Source organism: Bombina bombina, chromosome 3, assembly GCF_027579735.1.
Source record: "Bombina bombina isolate aBomBom1 chromosome 3, aBomBom1.pri, whole genome shotgun sequence".
NCBI classification, from domain to species: Eukaryota; Metazoa; Chordata; class Amphibia; order Anura; family Bombinatoridae; genus Bombina; species Bombina bombina.
Genome location: NC_069501.1, coordinates 360,344,675 through 360,364,654, shown reverse-complemented (window position 1 = coordinate 360,364,654; position 19,980 = coordinate 360,344,675). Strand labels below are relative to the sequence as shown.

The window sequence follows — 19,980 nt, the reverse complement described above, 5'->3', positions numbered from 1 at the left end:
ATCACTTATTATTTAAAGGGCCTCTGTTCAGTATGCTTTGCCCTTGCGTTGTCTCAGACCTGTTTGTGAGAGTTCAAATTCCTGTGTATTACCTGGCTGTCTGACATCCCTCCTGGTTTCTGATTCCTGGCACCCTGACACTACCCTGACCTCGTAAACTTTGTCTAATTTAGGAATCAAAGAATCATCAGGCAGCTTGGCCTCTGGAACCTCTATTGTAGACAGGACTTCCTTTAGAAAAAAATGTAAGTGTTCAATCTAAAATTTAAAGGCTGGTTCATCCGCAGCAGGAGGCTTAGAGGCAGCAGACCCCGTCCCAGAAAGTTCATCCTCTGAAGCCTCAGAGTGTGACATCCTCGGATAACTGAGACAGAGCAGTTAAATCCAATAAATTACATGACTACCCCGGGGCAGGAAAGCTATGTTTAAGCTTTTGCTTGCGTTTAGAAGGGCGAGGTAAAGCACTGAGGGCCTCAGACACCACCGTTTTTAACTGCGTGGTAAAATCTGGTGGTAAAAGGCCCCCTCCAGATGGAGGATCAAGAGTGCTATGGGAAGCTGCGTGTGTAAAAGTAGAAGAATGTAGAGTATGCACCTCACAGGACAGCGAGTCCTCAGAGGTGGACGGCTCAGTGGTACTAAAAGGGTTAACCTTCTTTGCCCAAATAACATTGTCAAGGCATGTGAAACATAATTGAGAGGGCGGGCATACCAAAGCCTCCTCACAATATAAACAGGTATTACTATTTGGAATAGAGGGAGTACCCTCTAATATATCAGAATCCTCCATAGCTTAAAGGGACAGTCAAGTCCAAAAAAACACTTTCCTGATTCAAATAGGGCATGCAATCTTAAACAACTTTCCAATTTACTTTTATCACCAATTTTGCTTTGTTCTCTTGGTATTCTTAGTTGAAAGCTAAACCTAGGAGGTTCATATGCTAATTTCATAGACCTTGAAGGCCGCCTCTAATCTAAATGCATTTTGATAGTTTTTCACCACTAGAGGGTATTAGTTCACGTTTCATATAGATAACATTGAGCTCATGCACGTGAATTTACCATGGAGACAACTCTGATTGGCTAAAATGCAAGTCTGTCAAAAGAACTGAAATAAGGGGGCAGTCTGCTGAGGCTTGGATACAGGGTAATTACAAAAGTAAAATGTGTTTAATTATAACGGAGTTGGCTATGCAAAACTGGGGAATTGGTAATTAAGGGATTATCTATCTTTTAAAACAACAATTCTGGTGTTGACTGTCCCTTTAAGCTAATGACAGCAGGACACAAAAAATAAACTATTTTTTTTCTCAAAAACTGCACCTTTATACTCCCAATGGCTGGGGCACTCACCACCTCCTAAGACCTAGACAATACAGAGAAATAGCGTCTTCTGCGACAGCCAGCTCTGTCAGGAAAGAGGAAATGAAAGCAAGACCACTCCCGGTCACATGGTGCACAAGTCAGGACCGCCCTTGCTATGAGAAAAAACGTGACAAGCTACAAGCTGCGCATCACTCAAAGTGAAAGTAAAAACCTGTGCATTCCAGCCACATAACAAACAGTCTATGGGCCCAATATAACTCACACATAAAGCAGCATAAAATCAAAACATCACATTTGATTAATCCCCACTGTTTAATAATCCCCCTCAGGAGATATTAACCCATGATTCTATTAAGATAAAAGGAGCCACACTGTGACCCTGTCTTCTAGAGTTTTCAACATATGTAAAAATTGAAACGCTCTTACCCGAATCCATGCTGTGGAACAGAAACACAGCCTCTCAAGTGTGACAGTCTTGTAGCATTGCTCCTGACATGGACTTGAGTGAGAAAAACAAGCAGGCAGTGAAACTCTTCAACACTGATTGCTTAGGAGCTGGTAGCAGGCAGTCTGGATGGGTTCGTAGAAAGACTCTCCCTGCATCTCCAGACTAACTTTCGTTAATGCTCTCACTGAGAGGCTGACAAGACTACTTAAAACTCCAGTCCCATATCGAAGGGCAGATACCTTTTCTAAGGAACTACTCCGAAATCTTCTGACACTTCTCTGCCATCCTCCTCTGACGAAAGAAAAAGAATGGCTGGGGAATAGGAAGAAGTGGGAGAGGTATTTAAGCCTTTGGCTGGGGTATGTCTTTGATTCCTCCTGGTGGCCAGGTTCAGTATTGCCCAACAGTAAGGAATGAAGCGGTGGACTCTCCTTATATTAAGAAGGAAAGGGTAAACGATTACCTTTTCAATGGTGGGTCCTGGGGGTCTTTAGCTGCTTAGATGCCTGAGATACAGGCATCTAAGCAGCATGCCCCCATCTCCCTATAACTGACAATTTTCAGTTTTAAATAACGTTGCGCGATGACATCATTACGTCATTGAGTGTAACGTCACCACAAGGAGAGGGAAGCCCTGGCAATGCCTTTGAGTATCCAGGCCAGATCGCCAGGGCAGGAGTGGATGGAGGTCCTCAAACCTTCATCAAAGTGGGGGAGTGCTAGGGACGTTCCTCCCATTTACCTCTCTCTCCCAAATATCCCTCCCATTTCCCTCTCTCTCCCAGTAGTACGAACAGCCGAGGAAATCCAGCCAACTTAAAAAACATAATTTATGTAAGAACTTACCTGATAAATTCATTTCTTTCATATTAGCAAGAGTCCATGAGCTAGTGACGTATGGGATATACATTCCTACCAGGAGGGGCAAAGTTTCCCAAACCTCAAAATGCCTATAAATACACCCCCTCACCACACCCACAAATCAGTTTAACGAATAGCCAAGAAGTGGGGTGATAAGGAAAAAGTGCGAAAGCATAAAAAACAAGGAATTGGAATAATTGTGCTTTATACAAAAAAATCATAACCACCACAAAAAAGGGTGGGCCTCATGGACTCTTGCTAATATGAAAGAAATGAATTTATCAGGTAAGTTCTTACATAAATTATGTTTTCTTTCATGTAATTAGCAAGAGTCCATGAGCTAGTGACGTATGGGATAATGACTACCCAAGATGTGGATCTTCCACGCAAGAGTCACTAGAGAGGGAGGGATAAAATAAAGACAGCCAATTCCGCTGAAAAATAATCCACACCCAAAATAAAGTTTAAATCTTATAATGAAGAAAACTGAAATTATAAGCAGAAGAATCAAACTGAAACAGCTGTCTGAAGTATTATTCTACCAAAAACTGCTTCAGAAGAAGAATACACATCAAAATGGTAGAATTTAGTAAAAGTATGCAAAGAAGACCAAGTTGCTGCTTTGCAAATCTGATCAATCGAAGCTTCATTCCTAAACGCCCAGGAAGTAGAAACTGACCTAGTAGAATGAGCTGTAATCCTTTGAGGCGGAGATTTACCCGACTCGACATAAGCATGATGAATTAAAGATTTCAACCAAGATGCCAAAGAAATGGCAGAGGCCTTCTGACCTTTCCTAGAACCGGAAAAGATAACAAATAGACTAGTAGTCTTTCGGAAATTCTTAGTAGCTTCAACATAATATTTCAAAGCTCTAACTACATCCAAAGAATGCAATGATCTCTCCTTAGAATTCGTAGGATTAGGACATAATGAAGGAATCACAATTTCTCTACTAATGTTGTTAGAATTCACAACCTTAGGTAAAAATTTAAAAGAAGTTTGCAACACCGCCTTATCCTGATGAAAAATCAGAAAAGGGGATTCACAAGAAAAAGCAGATAATTCAGAAACTCTTCTAGCAGAAGAGATGGCCAAAAGAAAACAAAACTTTCCAAGAAAGTAATTTAATGTCCAGTGAATGCATAGGTTCAAACGGAAGAGCTTGAAGAGCCCCCAGAACCAAATTCAAACTCCAAGGAGGAGAAATTGACTTAATAACAGGTTTTATACGAACCAAAGCTTGTACAAAACAATGAATATCAGGAAGAATAGCAATCCTTCTGTGAAAAAGAACAGAAAGAGCAGAGATTTGTCCTTTCAAGGAACTTGCAGACAAACCTTTATTGTAACCATCCTGAAGAAACTGAAAAATTGAAAAAAAATGAGAAAGACACCAAAAAAACAGAATTTATGTTTACCTGATAAATTACTTTCTCCAACGGTGTGTCCGGTCCACGGCGTCATCCTTACTTGTGGGATATTCTCTTCCCCAACAGGAAATGGCAAAGAGCCCAGCAAAGCTGGTCACATGATCCCTCCTAGGCTCCGCCTACCCCAGTCATTCGACCGACGTTAAGGAGGAATATTTGCATAGGAGAAACCATATGGTACCGTGGTGACTGTAGTTAAAGAAAATAAATTATCAGACCTGATTAAAAAAACCAGGGCGGGCCGTGGACCGGACACACCGTTGGAGAAAGTAATTTATCAGGTAAACATAAATTCTGTTTTCTCCAACATAGGTGTGTCCGGTCCACGGCGTCATCCTTACTTGTGGGAACCAATACCAAAGCTTTAGGACACGGATGAAGGGAGGGAGCAAATCAGGTCACCTAAATGGAAGGCACCACGGCTTGCAAAACCTTTCTCCCAAAAATAGCCTCAGAAGAAGCAAAAGTATCAAACTTGTAAAATTTGGTAAAAGTGTGCAGTGAAGACCAAGTCGCTGCCCTACATATCTGATCAACAGAAGCCTCGTTCTTGAAGGCCCATGTGGAAGCCACAGCCCTAGTGGAATGAGCTGTGATTCTTTCGGGAGGCTGCCGTCCGGCAGTCTCGTAAGCCAATCTGATGATGCTTTTAATCCAAAAAGAGAGAGAGGTAGAAGTTGCTTTTTGACCTCTCCTTTTACCAGAATAAACAACAAACAAGGAAGATGTTTGTCTAAAATCCTTCGTAGCATCTAAATAGAATTTTAGAGCGCGAACAACATCCAAATTGTGCAACAAACGTTCCTTCTTTGAAACTGGTTTCGGACACAGAGAAGGTACGATAATCTCCTGGTTAATGTTTTTGTTAGAAACAACTTTTGGAAGAAAACCAGGTTTAGTACGTAAAACCACCTTATCTGCATGGAACACCAGATAAGGAGGAGAACACTGCAGAGCAGATAATTCTGAAACTCTTCTAGCAGAAGAAATTGCAACTAAAAACAAAACTTTCCAAGATAACAACTTAATATCAACGGAATGCAAGGGTTCAAACGGAACCCCCTGAAGAACTGAAAGAACTAAATTGAGACTCCAAGGAGGAGTCAAAGGTTTGTAAACAGGCTTAATTCTAACCAGAGCCTGAACAAAGGCTTGAACATCTGGCACAGCGGCCAGCTTTTTGTGAAGTAACACAGACAAGGCAGAAATCTGTCCCTTCAGGGAACTTGCAGATAATCCTTTTTCCAATCCTTCTTGAAGGAAGGATAGAATCCTAGGAATCTTAACCTTGTCCCAAGGGAATCCTTTAGATTCACACCAACAGATATATTTTTTCCAAATTTTGTGGTAAATCTTTCTAGTTACAGGCTTTCTGGCCTGAACAAGAGTATCGATAACAGAATCTGAGAATCCTCGCTTCGATAAGATCAAGCGTTCAATCTCCAAGCAGTCAGCTGGAGTGAAACCAGATTCGGATGTTCGAACGGACCCTGAACAAGAAGGTCTCGTCTCAAAGGTAGCTTCCAAGGAGGAGCCGATGACATATTCACCAGATCTGCGTACCAAGTCCTGCGTGGCCACGCAGGAGCTATCAAGATCACCGACGCCCTCTCCTGATTGATCCTGGCTACCAGCCTGGGGATGAGAGGAAACGGCGGGAACACATAAGCTAGTTTGAAGGTCCAAGGTGCTACTAGTGCATCCACTAGAGCCGCCTTGGGGTCCCTGGATCTGGACCCGTAGCAAGGAACTTTGAAGTTCTGACGAGAGGCCATCAGATCCATGTCTGGAATGCCCCACAGCTGAGTGACTTGGGCAAAGATTTCCGGATGGAGTTCCCACTCCCCCGGATGCAATGTCTGACGACTCAGAAAATCCGCTTCCCAATTTTCCACTCCTGGGATGTGGATAGCAGACAGGTGGCAGGAGTGAGACTCCGCCCATAGAATGATTTTGGTCACTTCTTCCATCGCCAGGGAACTCCTTGTTCCCCCCTGATGGTTGATGTACGCAACAGTTGTCATGTTGTCTGATTGAAACCGTATGAACTTGGCCCTCGCTAGCTGAGGCCAAGCCTTGAGAGCATTGAATATCGCTCTCAGTTCCAGAATATTTATCGGTAGAAGAGATTCTTCCCGAGACCAAAGACCCTGAGCTTTCAGGGATCCCCAGACCGCGCCCCAGCCCATCAGACTGGCGTCGGTCGTGACAATGACCCACTCTGGTCTGCGGAATGTCATCCCTCGTGACAGGTTGTCCAGGGACAGCCACCAACGGAGTGAGTCTCTGGTCCTCTGATTTACTTGTATCTTCGGAGACAAGTCTGTATAGTCCCCATTCCACTGACTGAGCATGCACAGTTGTAATGGTCTTAGATGAATGCGTGCAAAAGGAACTATGTCCATTGCCGCTACCATCAACCCGATCACTTCCATGCACTGAGCTATGGAAGGAAGAGGAACGGAATGAAGTATCCGACAAGAGTCTAGAAGTTTTGTTTTTCTGGCCTCTGTCAGAAAAATCCTCATTTCTAAGGAGTCTATTATTGTTCCCAAGAAGGGAACCCTTGTTGACGGAGATAGAGAACTCTTTTCCACGTTCACTTTCCATCCGTGAGATCTGAGAAAGGCCAGGACAATGTCCGTGTGAGCCTTTGCTTGAGGAAGGGACGACGCTTGAATCAGAATGTCGTCCAAGTAAGGTACTACAGCAATGCCCCTTGGTCTTAGCACAGCTAGAAGGGACCCTAGTACCTTTGTGAAAATCCTTGGAGCAGTGGCTAATCCGAAAGGAAGCGCCACGAACTGGTAATGTTTGTCCAGGAATGCGAACCTCAGGAACCGATGATGTTCCTTGTGGATAGGAATATGTAGATACGCATCCTTTAAATCCACCGTGGTCATGAATTGACCTTCCTGGATGGAAGGAAGAATAGTTCGAATGGTTTCCATCTTGAACGATGGAACCTTGAGAAACTTGTTTAAGATCTTGAGATCTAAGATTGGTCTGAACGTTCCCTCTTTTTTGGGAACTATAAACAGATTGGAGTAGAACCCCATCCCTTGTTCTCTTAATGGAACAGGATGAATCACTCCCATTTTTAACAGGTCTTCTACACAATGTAAGAATGCCTGTCTTTTTATGTGGTCTGAAGACAACTGAGACCTGTGGAACCTCCCCCTTGGGGGAAGTCCCTTGAATTCCAGAAGATAACCTTGGGAGACTATTTCTAGCGCCCAAGGATCCAGAACATCTCTTGCCCAAGCCTGAGCGAAGAGAGAGAGTCTGCCCCCCACCAGATCCGGTCCCGGATCGGGGGCCAACATTTCATGCTGTCTTGGTAGCAGTGGCAGGTTTCTTGGCCTGCTTTCCCTTGTTCCAGCCTTGCATTGGTCTCCAAGCTGGCTTGGCTTGAGAAGTATTACCCTCTTGCTTAGAGGACGTAGCACTTTGGGCTGGTCCGTTTCTACGAAAGGGACGAAAATTAGGTTTATTTTTTGCCTTGAAAGGCCGATCCTGAGGAAGGGCGTGGCCCTTACCCCCAGTGATATCCGAGATAATCTCTTTCAAGTCAGGGCCAAACAGCGTTTTCCCCTTGAAAGGAATGTTAAGTAGCTTGTTCTTGGAAGACGCATCAGCCGACCAAGATTTCAACCAAAGCGCTCTGCGCGCCACAATAGCAAACCCAGAATTCTTAGCCGCTAACCTAGCCAATTGCAAAGTGGCGTCTAGGGTGAAAGAATTAGCCAATTTGAGAGCATTGATTCTGTCCTTAATCTCCTCATAAGGAGGAGAATCACTGTCGACCGCCTTTATCAGCTCATCGAACCAGAAACATGCGGCTGTAGCGACAGGGACAATGCATGAAATTGGTTGTAGAAGGTAACCCTGCTGAACAAACATCTTTTTAAGCAAACCTTCTAATTTTTTATCCATAGGATCTTTGAAAGCACAACTATCCTCTATGGGTATAGTGGTGCGTTTGTTTAAAGTGGAAACCGCTCCCTCGACCTTGGGGACTGTCTGCCATAAGTCCTTTCTGGGGTCGACCATAGGAAACAATTTTTTAAATATGGGGGGAGGGACGAAAGGAATACCGGGCCTTTCCCATTCTTTATTAACAATGTCCGCCACCCGCTTGGGTATAGGAAAAGCTTCTGGGAGCCCCGGCACCTCTAGGAACTTGTCCATTTTAAATAGTTTCTCTGGGATGACCAGCTTGTCACAATCATCCAGAGTGGATAATACCTCCTTAAGCAGAATGCGGAGATGTTCCAACTTAAATTTAAATGCAATCACATCAGGTTCAGCTTGTTGAGAAATGTTCCCTGAATCAGTAATTTCTCCCTCAGACAAAACCTCCCTGGCCCCATCAGACTGAGTTAGGGGCCCTTCAGAAATATTAATATCAGCGTCGTCATGCTCTTCAGTATCTAAAACAGAGCAGTCGCGCTTACGCTGATAAGTGTTCATTTTGGCTAAAATGTTTTTGACAGAATTATCCATTACAGCCGTTAATTGTTGCATAGTAAGGAGTATTGGCGCGCTAGATGTACTAGGGGCCTCCTGAGTGGGCAAGACTCGTGTAGACGAAGGAGGGAATGATGCAGTACCATGCTTACTCCCCTCACTTGAGGAATCATCTTGGGCATCATTGTCATTGTCACATAAATCACATTTATTTAAATGAATAGGAATTCTGGCTTCCCCACATTCAGAACACAGTCTATCTGGTAGTTCAGACATGTTAAACAGGCATAAACTTGATAACAAGTACAAAAAACGTTTTAAAATAAAACCGTTACTGTCACTTTAAATTTTAAACTGAACACACTTTATTACTGCAAATGCGAAAAAACATGAAGGAATTGTTCAAAATTTACCAAATTTTCACCACAGTGTCTTAAAGCCTTAAAAGTATTGCACACCAAATTTGGAAGCTTTAACCCTTAAAATAACGGAACCGGAGCCGTTTTGAACTTTAACCCCTTTACAGTCCCTGGTATCTGCTTTGCTGAGACCCAACCAAGCCCCAAGGGGAATACGATACCAAATGACGCCTTCAGAAAGTCTTTTCTAAGTATCAGAGCTCCTCTCACATGCGACTGCATGCCATGCCTCTCAAAAACAAGTGCGCAACACCGGCGCGAAAATGAGGCTCTGCCTATGCTTTGGGAAAGCCCCTAAAGAATAAGGTGTCTAAAACAGTGCCTGCCGATATTATTATATCAAAATACCCAGATAAAATGATTCCTCAAGGCTAAATATGTGTTAATAATCAATCGATTTAGCCCAAAAAAAGTCTACAGTCTTAATAAGCCCTTTTTGAAGCCCTTATTTACAATCGTAATAAACATGGCTTACCGGATCCCAGAGGGAAAATGACAGCTTCCAGCATTACATCGTCTTGTTAGAATGTGTCATACCTCAAGCAGCAAGAGACTGCTCACTGTTCCCCCAACTGAAGTTAATTGCTCTCAACAGTCCTGTGTGGAACAGCCATGGATTTTAGTGACGGTTGCTAAAATCATTTTCCTCATACAAACAGAAATCTTCATCTCTTTTCTGTTTCTGAGTAAATAGTACATACCAGCACTATTTCAAAATAACAAACTCTTGATTGAATAATAAAAACTACAGTTAAACACTAAAAAACTCTAAGCCATCTCCGTGGAGATGTTGCCTGTACAACGGCAAAGAGAATGACTGGGGTAGGCGGAGCCTAGGAGGGATCATGTGACCAGCTTTGCTGGGCTCTTTGCCATTTCCTGTTGGGGAAGAGAATATCCCACAAGTAAGGATGACGCCGTGGACCGGACACACCAATGTTGGAGAAATGTAAGTCTTCCAGACTCGATAATATATCTTCCTAGATACAGATCTACGAGCCTGTAACATAGTATTAATCACAGAGAAACCTCTTTGACTAAGAATCAAGCGTTCAATCTCCATACCTTTAAATTTAAGGATTTGAGATCCTGATGGTAAAAAAGGACCTTGTGACAGAAGGTCTGGTCTTAACGGAAGAGTCCACGGATGGCAAGAAGCCATGCGGACAAGATCCATATACCAAAACCTGTGAGGCCATGCCGGAGCTACCAGCAGAACAAACGAGCATTCCTTCAGAATCTTGGAGATTACTCTTGGAAGAAGAACTAGAGGCGGAAAGATATAGGCAGGATGATACTTCCAAGGAAGTGACAATGCATCCACTGCTTCCGCCTGAGGATCCCTGGATCTGGACAGATACCTGGGAAGTTTCTTGTTTAGATGAGAAGCCATCAGATCTATTTCTGGAAGTCCCCACATTTGAACAATCTGAAGAAACACCTCTGGGTGAAGAGACCACTCGCCAGGATGTAACGTTTGGCGACTGAGATAATCCGCTTTCCAATTGTCAATACCTGGGATATGAACCGCAGAGATTAGACGGGAGCTGGATTCCGCCCATACCAGTATTCGAGATACTTCTTTCATAGCCAGAGGACTGTGAGTCCCTCCTTGATGATCGATATATGCCACAGTTGTGACATTGTCTGTCTGAAAACAAATGAACGATTCTCTCTTTAGAAGAGGCCATGACTGAAGAGCTCTGAAAATTGCACGGAGTTCCAAAATATTGATTGGTAATCTCACCTCCTGAGATTTCCCAAACCCCTTGTGCTGTCAGAAACCCCCATACAGCTCCCCAACCTCTCAGACTTGCATCTGTTGAGATCACAGTCCAGGTTGGAAGAAAAAAAGAAGCCGCCTGAACTAAACGATGGTGGTCTGTACCACGTCAGAGGGTGTCGAACAATCAGTTTTAAAGATATTAAATGAGATATCTTTGTATAATCCCGGCACCACTGGTTCAGCATACAGAGCTGAAGAGGTCGCATGTGAAAATGAGCAAAGGGGAACACGTCCAATGCAGCAGTCATAAGAACCTAGAATTTCCATGCATAAGGCTACCGAAGGGAATGATTGAGACTGAAGGTTTCGATAAGCTGAAACCAATTTCAGACGTCTCCTGTCCAACAGAGACAGAGTCATGGACACTGAATCTATCCGGAAAACTAAAAAAGGTTACTCTTGTCTGAGGAATCAACAAACTTTTTGGTTAATTGATCCTCCAACCATGTTCTTGAAGAAACAACAATCATAAAAAGCTGGAAAGGATCTTTCCATTGAAAATGAGCAAAGGGAATTGAATCCAATGCTGTTAAAACTCCTATGCATATATAGCAACTGAAGGAAATAATAAAGACTAAAGGTACCGACAGACGGAACCCAATACAAATTGTCCCTTGTCTGATAGAGACAAAGATAGTGACATAAACCATCCGGAAACCTAAAAAAGGTGACCCTTGCGTGAGGAATCAAGAGCTTTTGAAAAAAGATCCTCTAACTATGTCCTGAAGAGCCAGTGAAACATATGAGATTCCGCATCCTCAGGAAATAATCTGAATGAAAACAGAAAAATGAAGAATATGCATTTATTGTATCTAATGAAAACAAATAATGCTATCAATGACCACAAAAAGGCAGAATAGTTTGAATAAAACTCCAAAACCCAGTTCCTAGAAAAGGAACTGGAAGAAAAACCCCAGAAGATTCCAGGTCTGAGCAGCGCTTGAACCCCATGGGTACCCAGCCATGCTTCAACAGTATCCAAAATATAGAGGACAGAAACACACTGAAAGAAAGTGTTAACCTTACTGGAATAAAATCAAAGAAATTTGGACAAAATAGAACCAAATAAATTTCAAAGGAGTCTTAACCTGCCCCTTACCAGCCGAGCTGGAATACGGCACGTACATCGCAATATTAGGGAGCTAATTTCGAACCCCAATTAAAAACATGTTACTTGGGAAAGAACTCAGGATTCGTTCCTTAATAAGAACAACCAAACTAGTATAAGCTTAAAGTTTTAGTCTTAGAACTCAATCTTGAAGCCCATAGTAACAGTTAAGAATTGAATCCAATTATAATTGATTATCTTAGAACAAAAGAAATATGGATTTTCTTTTTTTTTTTTTTTTTTTTAAATCACAGAATTCTTCTAGCTAAAATAGCTAAAGACATAGATTAACCCTCATTTGCGAATATATTCAATAAAATGAAGACACAAATGAAATCATTAGCATGATAGTCCAGTTTAAAGGACCAGTCAAAACAGAGGACTTGCAAAATGCAAAACAACAAGACAAATGCAACAGCACCTAATCTAGTAAATGTTGTCCCTTAACAATGCTAAAATAAATCATAATCTGATACTTGATCTTAAAGTAAACAGAAAAAATTAAGCAATTGCAATATCACAGGACCAAGAAAAGTACCTGAAACTAAATAATATTCCAAAAATAAGATACAACTATATAAAGGAAAATAAATACTATTTTGCTATAAAAACAATAGCATAATTAGTAGGAGTAGAGATAGCTCCAATAAATTGGAGAACCCTCCAAATTGAATTTAACAGCTGACAAAGAATATAGTTTAAAAATAAAAGAAAATTCTCAGCCTATTCCATTCCCTAGTATGGGGAATTGGAAAGAAAACCTCTGAAATCACAGAAGAATAAAAAGGCAGAAATAGTGTCAGCTAGTCTTAAAGAACTAGTTACCTTAATATCCAAAATAATCAACACCTCTTCAACAAAGAACAAATGTACTTTAATAATAAAAAAATTATATAAAAAAGTAGATTTGTTAGTGTCAATATCTGATGAAGAGAATTTCTGAAAGATAAAAAAACATCATCAGAGAAGGATAAATCAGTATGTTGTTGGTCATTTGAAACTTCAATAATTAAAAAGTGAAAAAGACCTAAAAATCGTATTAGAAGGCACGAAGTCAGACATAGCCTTAATCAGAAAAAATATTTCTTATAAATCTTCTAAACATTTCTTGCACTTAAGAATGGAAATGTATAAAGCATAAATACTAATGGAATCTGCATGTAAAAGTATATCATAACAACTTATTACAAACCATAGCTAAAGATAAACATTTATAAAATTTAAAATAAATGAACTTAGCTTTGGTAGAACTGAAACTCAGTTAAGCATTTTTCCAGGAGTGGCTTCTGACTCAGGGACAAACGGAGACATCTTGCAATATGTAATAGAAAAAACAACATATAAAGCAGAATTGATCAAATTCCTTAAATGACAGTTTCAGGAATGGGAAAAAATGCCAGTGAACAAGCTTCTAGCAACCAGAAGCAATAAATAATGAGACTTAAATAATGTGGAGACAATAGTGACGCCCATATTTTTTAGCGCCAAAAAAGACGCCCACATTATTTGGCGCCAAAAATGACGCCACATCCGGAACGCCGACACTTTTGGCGCAAAAAACGTCAAAAAAATGACGCAACTTCCGGCGACACGTATGAGGCCAGAAACAGAAAAAAAAATTTGCGCCAAAAAAGTCTGCGCCAAGAATGACGCAATAAAATGAAGCATTTTCAGCCCCCGCGAGCCTAATAGCCCACAGGGAAAAAGTCAAATTTTAAGGTAAGAAAAAAATTGATTAATTCATATGCATTATCCCAAATATGAAACCGACTGTCTGAAATAAGGAATGTTGAACATTCTGAGTCAAGGCAAATAAATGTTTGAACACATATATTTAGAACTTTTATATAAAAGTGCCCAACCATAGCTTAGAGTGTCACAGAAAATAAGACTTACTTACCCCAGGACACTCATCTACAAGTAGTAGAAAGCCAAACCAGTACTGAAACGAGAATCAGTAGAGGTAATGGTATATATAAGAGTATATCGTCGATCTGAAAAGGGAGGTAAGAGATGAATCTCTACGACCGATAACAGAGAACCTATGAAATAGACCCCGTAGAAGGAGATCATTGAATTCAAATAGGCAATACTCTCTTCACATCCCTCTGACATTCACTGCACGCTGAGAGGAAAACCGGGCTCCAACCTGCTGCGGAGCGCATATCAACGTAGAATCTAGCACAAACTTACTTCACCACCTCCATAGGAGGCAAAGTTTGTAAAAACTGATTTGTGGGTGTGGTGAGGGGTGTATTTATAGGCATTTTGAGGTTTGGGAAACTTTGCCCCTCCTGGTAGGAATGTATATCCCATACGTCACTAGCTCATGGACTCTTGCTAATTACATGAAAGAAACAGACGGGTTCGTGGACTATCACCACCAAGAAACAAAATAATTTATCAGGTAATCATAAATTATGATTTCTTTCTTTGGTGGTGATAGTCCACAAAATTCAAAGGAGTATTACTTTCCTTTAAACTCGGGAAAAACATACCCCAGAGGGCCAGCGCCTGTGGCTTACTCCCTCCTGGATGGTGAAGAGACAGACGACATGAGGGGAAACTGAGGAGAGACCCACTCAACAGGAATTCTAACATTTACAGCAAAGGCAATAGAAAAAGTCCCATGCAAAAAGCGCACTCCGCCAACGCCAAATTTACATGAAGGCAAAATTGGCACTAACCGCTCTAATATGCAGCGTCTAAACTCACCACAGAGGCTCTTCCTGAGAAATTAGGACCCCAACCTCCCAAGTAGAAAGCCATACATTAAGGTAGCCCATATATACAAGGTGCAAAAAAAAAACTAGCTCTCCTTACTGGCCCGACTGATACCTTGCGCTCTGATCCCTGCACCGCAATAAAGGCACTGGTGTAGACTAGGTCTCTAGAGGGAGAGGCACGAAAGACATGAGCACGGCAACTGTCCGCAGGAAGATGAGCGGTTAAAGGCCCTGGTCGCCATAATAAGGGCAACTGCTAAAGTCAATGTGCAGAGTGAAAAACAATATGCCAACATATTTCACATGGAAATACTGTGTGGAACAGGACAAGTACAAACATGAAATTACCCTACTAGAGTATATATGTGTTGTACTTCTACCATGGCTGGGACACAACTAGTGTAACTAGTAAGGGCTAGTGGGTTGAAAGAGCATATGGATACTTACCCAGCAATCAGACCCCTCCACTAGTTTTACACCTGTTGTGGTCCCAGGAAACAGTATATAGCACATAATGTGCTGTAACCAACAACAGAAAATCTATTGAGGGAGTACACTTTATAGCCAAACAGGGGGAGGCTAAGCAACTATCCCAGCGACATACATGGCAGGCATGAGACACAACTTCAACAAGAAGATGTACTTTGCACAGCCAGTACTTGCTTAAAACCCCTCTCTTCAAGGAATTATCCATTGAGAGAGATTCCGGGATTAATATCCCAGTAATTCCTCAAAAACTGAAACGCCTCTATTCTTGCCTGCTCCTAGTTGACGATGCAACTAGGAGCAGGCAAGGATAGAGGGGTTTCAGTTTTTGAGGAAGCAATATTTAAAGCTTGTTGTAGGGTGTCTGACTCCTCCTGGTGGCCAGGAAATGAATTCCCACAAGTAAGGAACTTTGTGTACCACCGTAGAAAGAAAAAACGCCATCCTTGAAGAGTTAAAGAGACAAAAGTAAACTTCCATGATTCAGAGAGAGCATGCAATTTTAAACAAATTTCCAATTAAATTTTATTATCAATTTGCTTTAAAAAATAAATCACAATTGATATAAACAATGTGTTCCTTTATACCAGGGGATACCCACTAAATATACAAAGATGTTCTTGAGATAGAACTCCAAATGAAGTGTTGCATACATTTTGAAAGATCTCCAATGGATATCCTCAAAAAAAAAGAAACTAGAGTAGAACCATGCATGATACGTTTTCTCCTGAACTGGACCGCTGAGGCCCTTGGCGCCGGAATTACTCTGGATCTTAGCACCCCCCCCCCCCCCATGCGGGGAACTACAGTCGTGAGTAGACGGTTCTCTACATAACTAAACTGATATACTGCAATCCATAAACTTACTAGACATGGTGGAACTCTATTATACCATTCAAGCACTTCTAAAAGCCTTTGAGAACAAATTTTGTTAGAAGATGGCAGGCTTGCTTCCATCACTACAGTCTGAAGATATACAGACAGATAGACCTTCATTGGGATGTGCGACCAATGAAGCAAACACAAGGTCCAACAGAAACATGTGACGAACAGCTTCCCTGCTACCTACCTCTCAGATGCTAAATCTATGCATGGTATCTACACAAGAGACTCGGGCGAGTACAGCACAAGAGCCCAGCTTACCTTTAGTGACCGTTCTTTCCCTCAATCCTGGGAATGCGGCCGACCCCCCGGGAGCAGGACATGGAGCATCTAAATACGGCACAGCAGGACCACGCAGAGAGCGCGATACAGCTATCAGCCACACATCTACATAGATGCCATGACACAAAGGACTCCGCATAATGATCATACCAGACCACTAAAATCAGAGTCAAGTGTTTCTTATGGCTTACCAGATGGACTGCAACAGGGGGAGCTTCAGAACCTCAGTGCGAAGTTGGTTCCACAGCCTCATAGGTCTTATGGAGGATTATCCTCACGACTAGAATCTGCATCCAAATCGCTGAACGTACGGCACTTCTCCTAAAGCCGGACACCTCCAATATAACTATCAGAGTATATACTGACATCAGGAAGGGTGTTGGATAGGTGTTAGGTATATTCCCTTACTTACTCCCCAGGCTCACTCCAGCAACCTGAGAACCGGTAGAATATTTACCATGTTAATCATTATTCCAACCTAGAGTGACATTTATGAAGGTCTCTAACCGGATGGCATACAGTGAGTAATATTGCACCTTTAACTTGTATGGCTTACAACAGCAGTTCCCAACCTTTTTTTTCTCCTGTACCCCTTGATTAGGTTTTTCATTTATGAGTACCCTCTCTTCATTACCCCAACCCATCCCTCAAAATAAAGGAAGCACTTTTATTATAGGGGAGGTAAGCTATACATGAATGGCATACGACTGTACGTGTATTAAGAGGATTAAAGCTCAGATCTCATTCTCAGGAGGCGCCCTGCTGTGTGACTGGCGTCCCTGGCAGCTGCTGGTTGCCCCTAAACATGGCCCATTGTTAATTATTAGAGTTATGTATGGTCCTATTTACAGCAGGAGGTGCAAGGTTGAAATAAATCATAGAGTGTTAGCCAACGTCACATTACAGGGATGCCTTATTTTAAATATTAGCAGAGGCTAGATACTATACTAAAACATTCCATATTAGAGTTAAAACACATAATCCCCATGTGGTTAGTTGTGTTCTTATATCAAACAAGCTCTGAGAAATGACATAGCTTGGATATAAAGACGGTCATTCTTTTTAAATACCAGTATTATATTTTGTAAGTGCTCTATTGACAATCCTGTATATCATTTGATGCTATAACTACACAAAAGTTCCATATATACTTTCAGATAAGCTTGATCTAAATATGTTAAGAATTCTCATATTTAACTTTTCAAAGTTTCCCCATAACAGTTATTACTTGTGTTTGCTGGGTTAACCTTTAAAGCGTCATCCTATATCATACTACGATATCTTAGATTGTGGTTATACATTAGATCTAATTATAGTCCTGAGGGTCCAAGAGTGGCCCCTATATGCTCTATCTTAACTGCTACTCCAAGACGCAGCTTATATTTATTTCTTGTATTACATCACAATACAGAGATCTTAATAATATTGTTATTTTGTTTCTTTAATATAGATAAAATAGGGTTCATTATTTGAGACCCAAGAGTGGCCTCCTCAAGATCTAGACTACCTTCTATAGCTTTTCGCATTTACTATTACTACAAGGTCTGTTATATTGAGGGTATATAGTTTGTATGGCAAATATATTTGTATGCGATACTCCTGTCTTATCAATATGAAATGTTTATCTTGTTTGGCTTATTTTGACTGTAAGAAATGAAACAACCTTTCTTTGTAATCGTCATTGACGGTATTACTGTACGAATGCCTTGAATTGTACAACAAAAAATAAATTAAAAAAAAAAAAAAAAAAAAAAAAAAAAGAGCAGCACAAATTTACAGCGTGAGTAACTCTAGAAAGTGAGTATATTTTAAACTTTGGCTGTTTTCTTTCCTATTTAAAGAGATAGTATAACCCTACATTTCTACTCTCTTATCTTCTGAGGATACTAGTGGGAGATCTTTTGAAACGTGAGACAAATTTTAATTTTTATAATCTCGCAAGCATTTTTGCGTATCATGGAAATTAACAGTCAGACAAAAAAATGAAATACAAATCTGCAGTTATATCTTCACAAGCTCATCCACGCACTAAATCTTACCTTTTTTACTAAGATCAATAGCAGCTTCTAAAAGTACTTCTAATTCACCTTTAGGCAAAACTGGAACCACCCAGCGGGGCCTGAAAAAAATGCTTGTTTCATTATTCGATTCAAACAAGATATGGATCAACAAAGGAGAATCATGCAGGTTAAACACTGACTACAGTATCATTTATACATCAGTAGTATCCCCTTCTCAGTTATGGCACATTTGTATATATTTTTTTTATTATTATTATTATTTATTTTAAAATGTGATACTCAACTTATTTTTTTAAAATCCAAAGAGATGGTTAAAAAAAAAAAATCATACCTTTTCATTCAGTCTCTTCAATCAGTTTATAAATTTGTACAATCTATGTACTCACAAATGTATTGCACCGTAGAGATGGTGCTCAAAAAAACAGGCTGGATCCTTAGTCACCCAGCAGAAAAGCCTCCAGCAAAATTTCAACACCACGCATTGTTGGTCCTTCAACAAGCTTATAGATATGGAGTGAAGAAGATTAAGTAGCAAGTCAATACAAAAATGAAATTGTATTAATAAAAACCAAACATTTTTAGTAAATAGATTTAGACCCTTCCAACATGTTTTATGTGAAACTATTAGATTATTTTTTTTATGGCTAATATCAGTGTTTAGATAATCTAACACATCACGTTGTTGTACTTAAAGGGACACTGAACCCAAATTTTTTCTTTCTTGATTCAGATAGAGCTTGCAATTTTAAGAAACTTTCTAATTTACTCCTATTATCAATGTTTCTTCGTTCTCTTGCTATCCTTATTTGAAAAAGAAGGCATCTAAGCTTTTTTCTTTGTTCAGAACTCTGGACAGCAGTTTTTGATTGGTGGATGAATTTATCCACCAATCAGCAAGGACAACCAAGTTTGTTCACCAAAAATAGGCCGGCATCTAAACTTACATTCTTGCATTTCAAATAAAGATACCAAGAGAATAAAGACAATTTGATAATAGGAGTAAACTAGAAAGTTGCTTAAAATTGCATGCTCTATATGAATCACGAAAGAAAAAATTTGGGTTCAGTGTCCCTTTAATGAAGATCTGGAGGCGGGATCAGCAGTACCCCACACAGGTTTTAAAAAAAACATAATTTATGCTTACCTGATAAATTTATTTCTCTTGTAGTGTATCCAGTCCACGGATCATCCATTACTTGTGGGATATTCTCCTTCCCAACAGGAAGTTGCAAGAGGATCACCCACAGCAGAGCTGCTAAATAGCTCCTCCCCTCACTGCCATATCCAGTCATTCGACCGAAACAAGACGAGAAAGGAGAAACCATACGGTGCAGTGGTGACTGTAGTTTAATTAAAATTTAAACCTGCCTTAAAAGGACAGGGCGGGCCATGGACTGGATACACTACAAGAGAAATACATTTTATCAGGTAAGCATAAATTATGTTTTCTTTTGTTAAGTGTATCCAGTCCACGGATCATACATTACTTGTGGGATACCAATACCAAAGCTAAAGTACACGGATGATGGGAGGGACAAGGCAGGAACTTAAACGGAAGGAACCACTGCCTGTAGAACCTCTCCCCCAAAAACAGCCTCCGAAGAAGCAAAAGTGTCAAATTTGTAAAATTTTGAAAAGGTGTGAAGCGAAGACCAAGTCGCAGCCTTGCAAATCTGTTCAACAGAGGCCTCATTTTTAAAGGTCCAGGTGGAAGCCACAGCTCTAGTAGAAT

The 19,980-nt window shown here is 40.8% G+C and overlaps 1 protein-coding gene across 1 annotated transcript in view; it reads right to left on the bottom strand.

Annotated features, from left to right (window-relative positions):
• Nucleotides 1-19,980, bottom strand: part of USP9X (ubiquitin specific peptidase 9 X-linked) — a gene marked incomplete in the record, with an annotated part of 1,177,890 nt that overhangs the window by 865,963 nt on the left and 291,947 nt on the right. Inside the window, 1 exon segment of the mRNA XM_053706481.1 lies at nucleotides 18,267-18,346. Within this exon segment, the coding sequence (XP_053562456.1) occupies nucleotides 18,267-18,346 (80 nt within the window).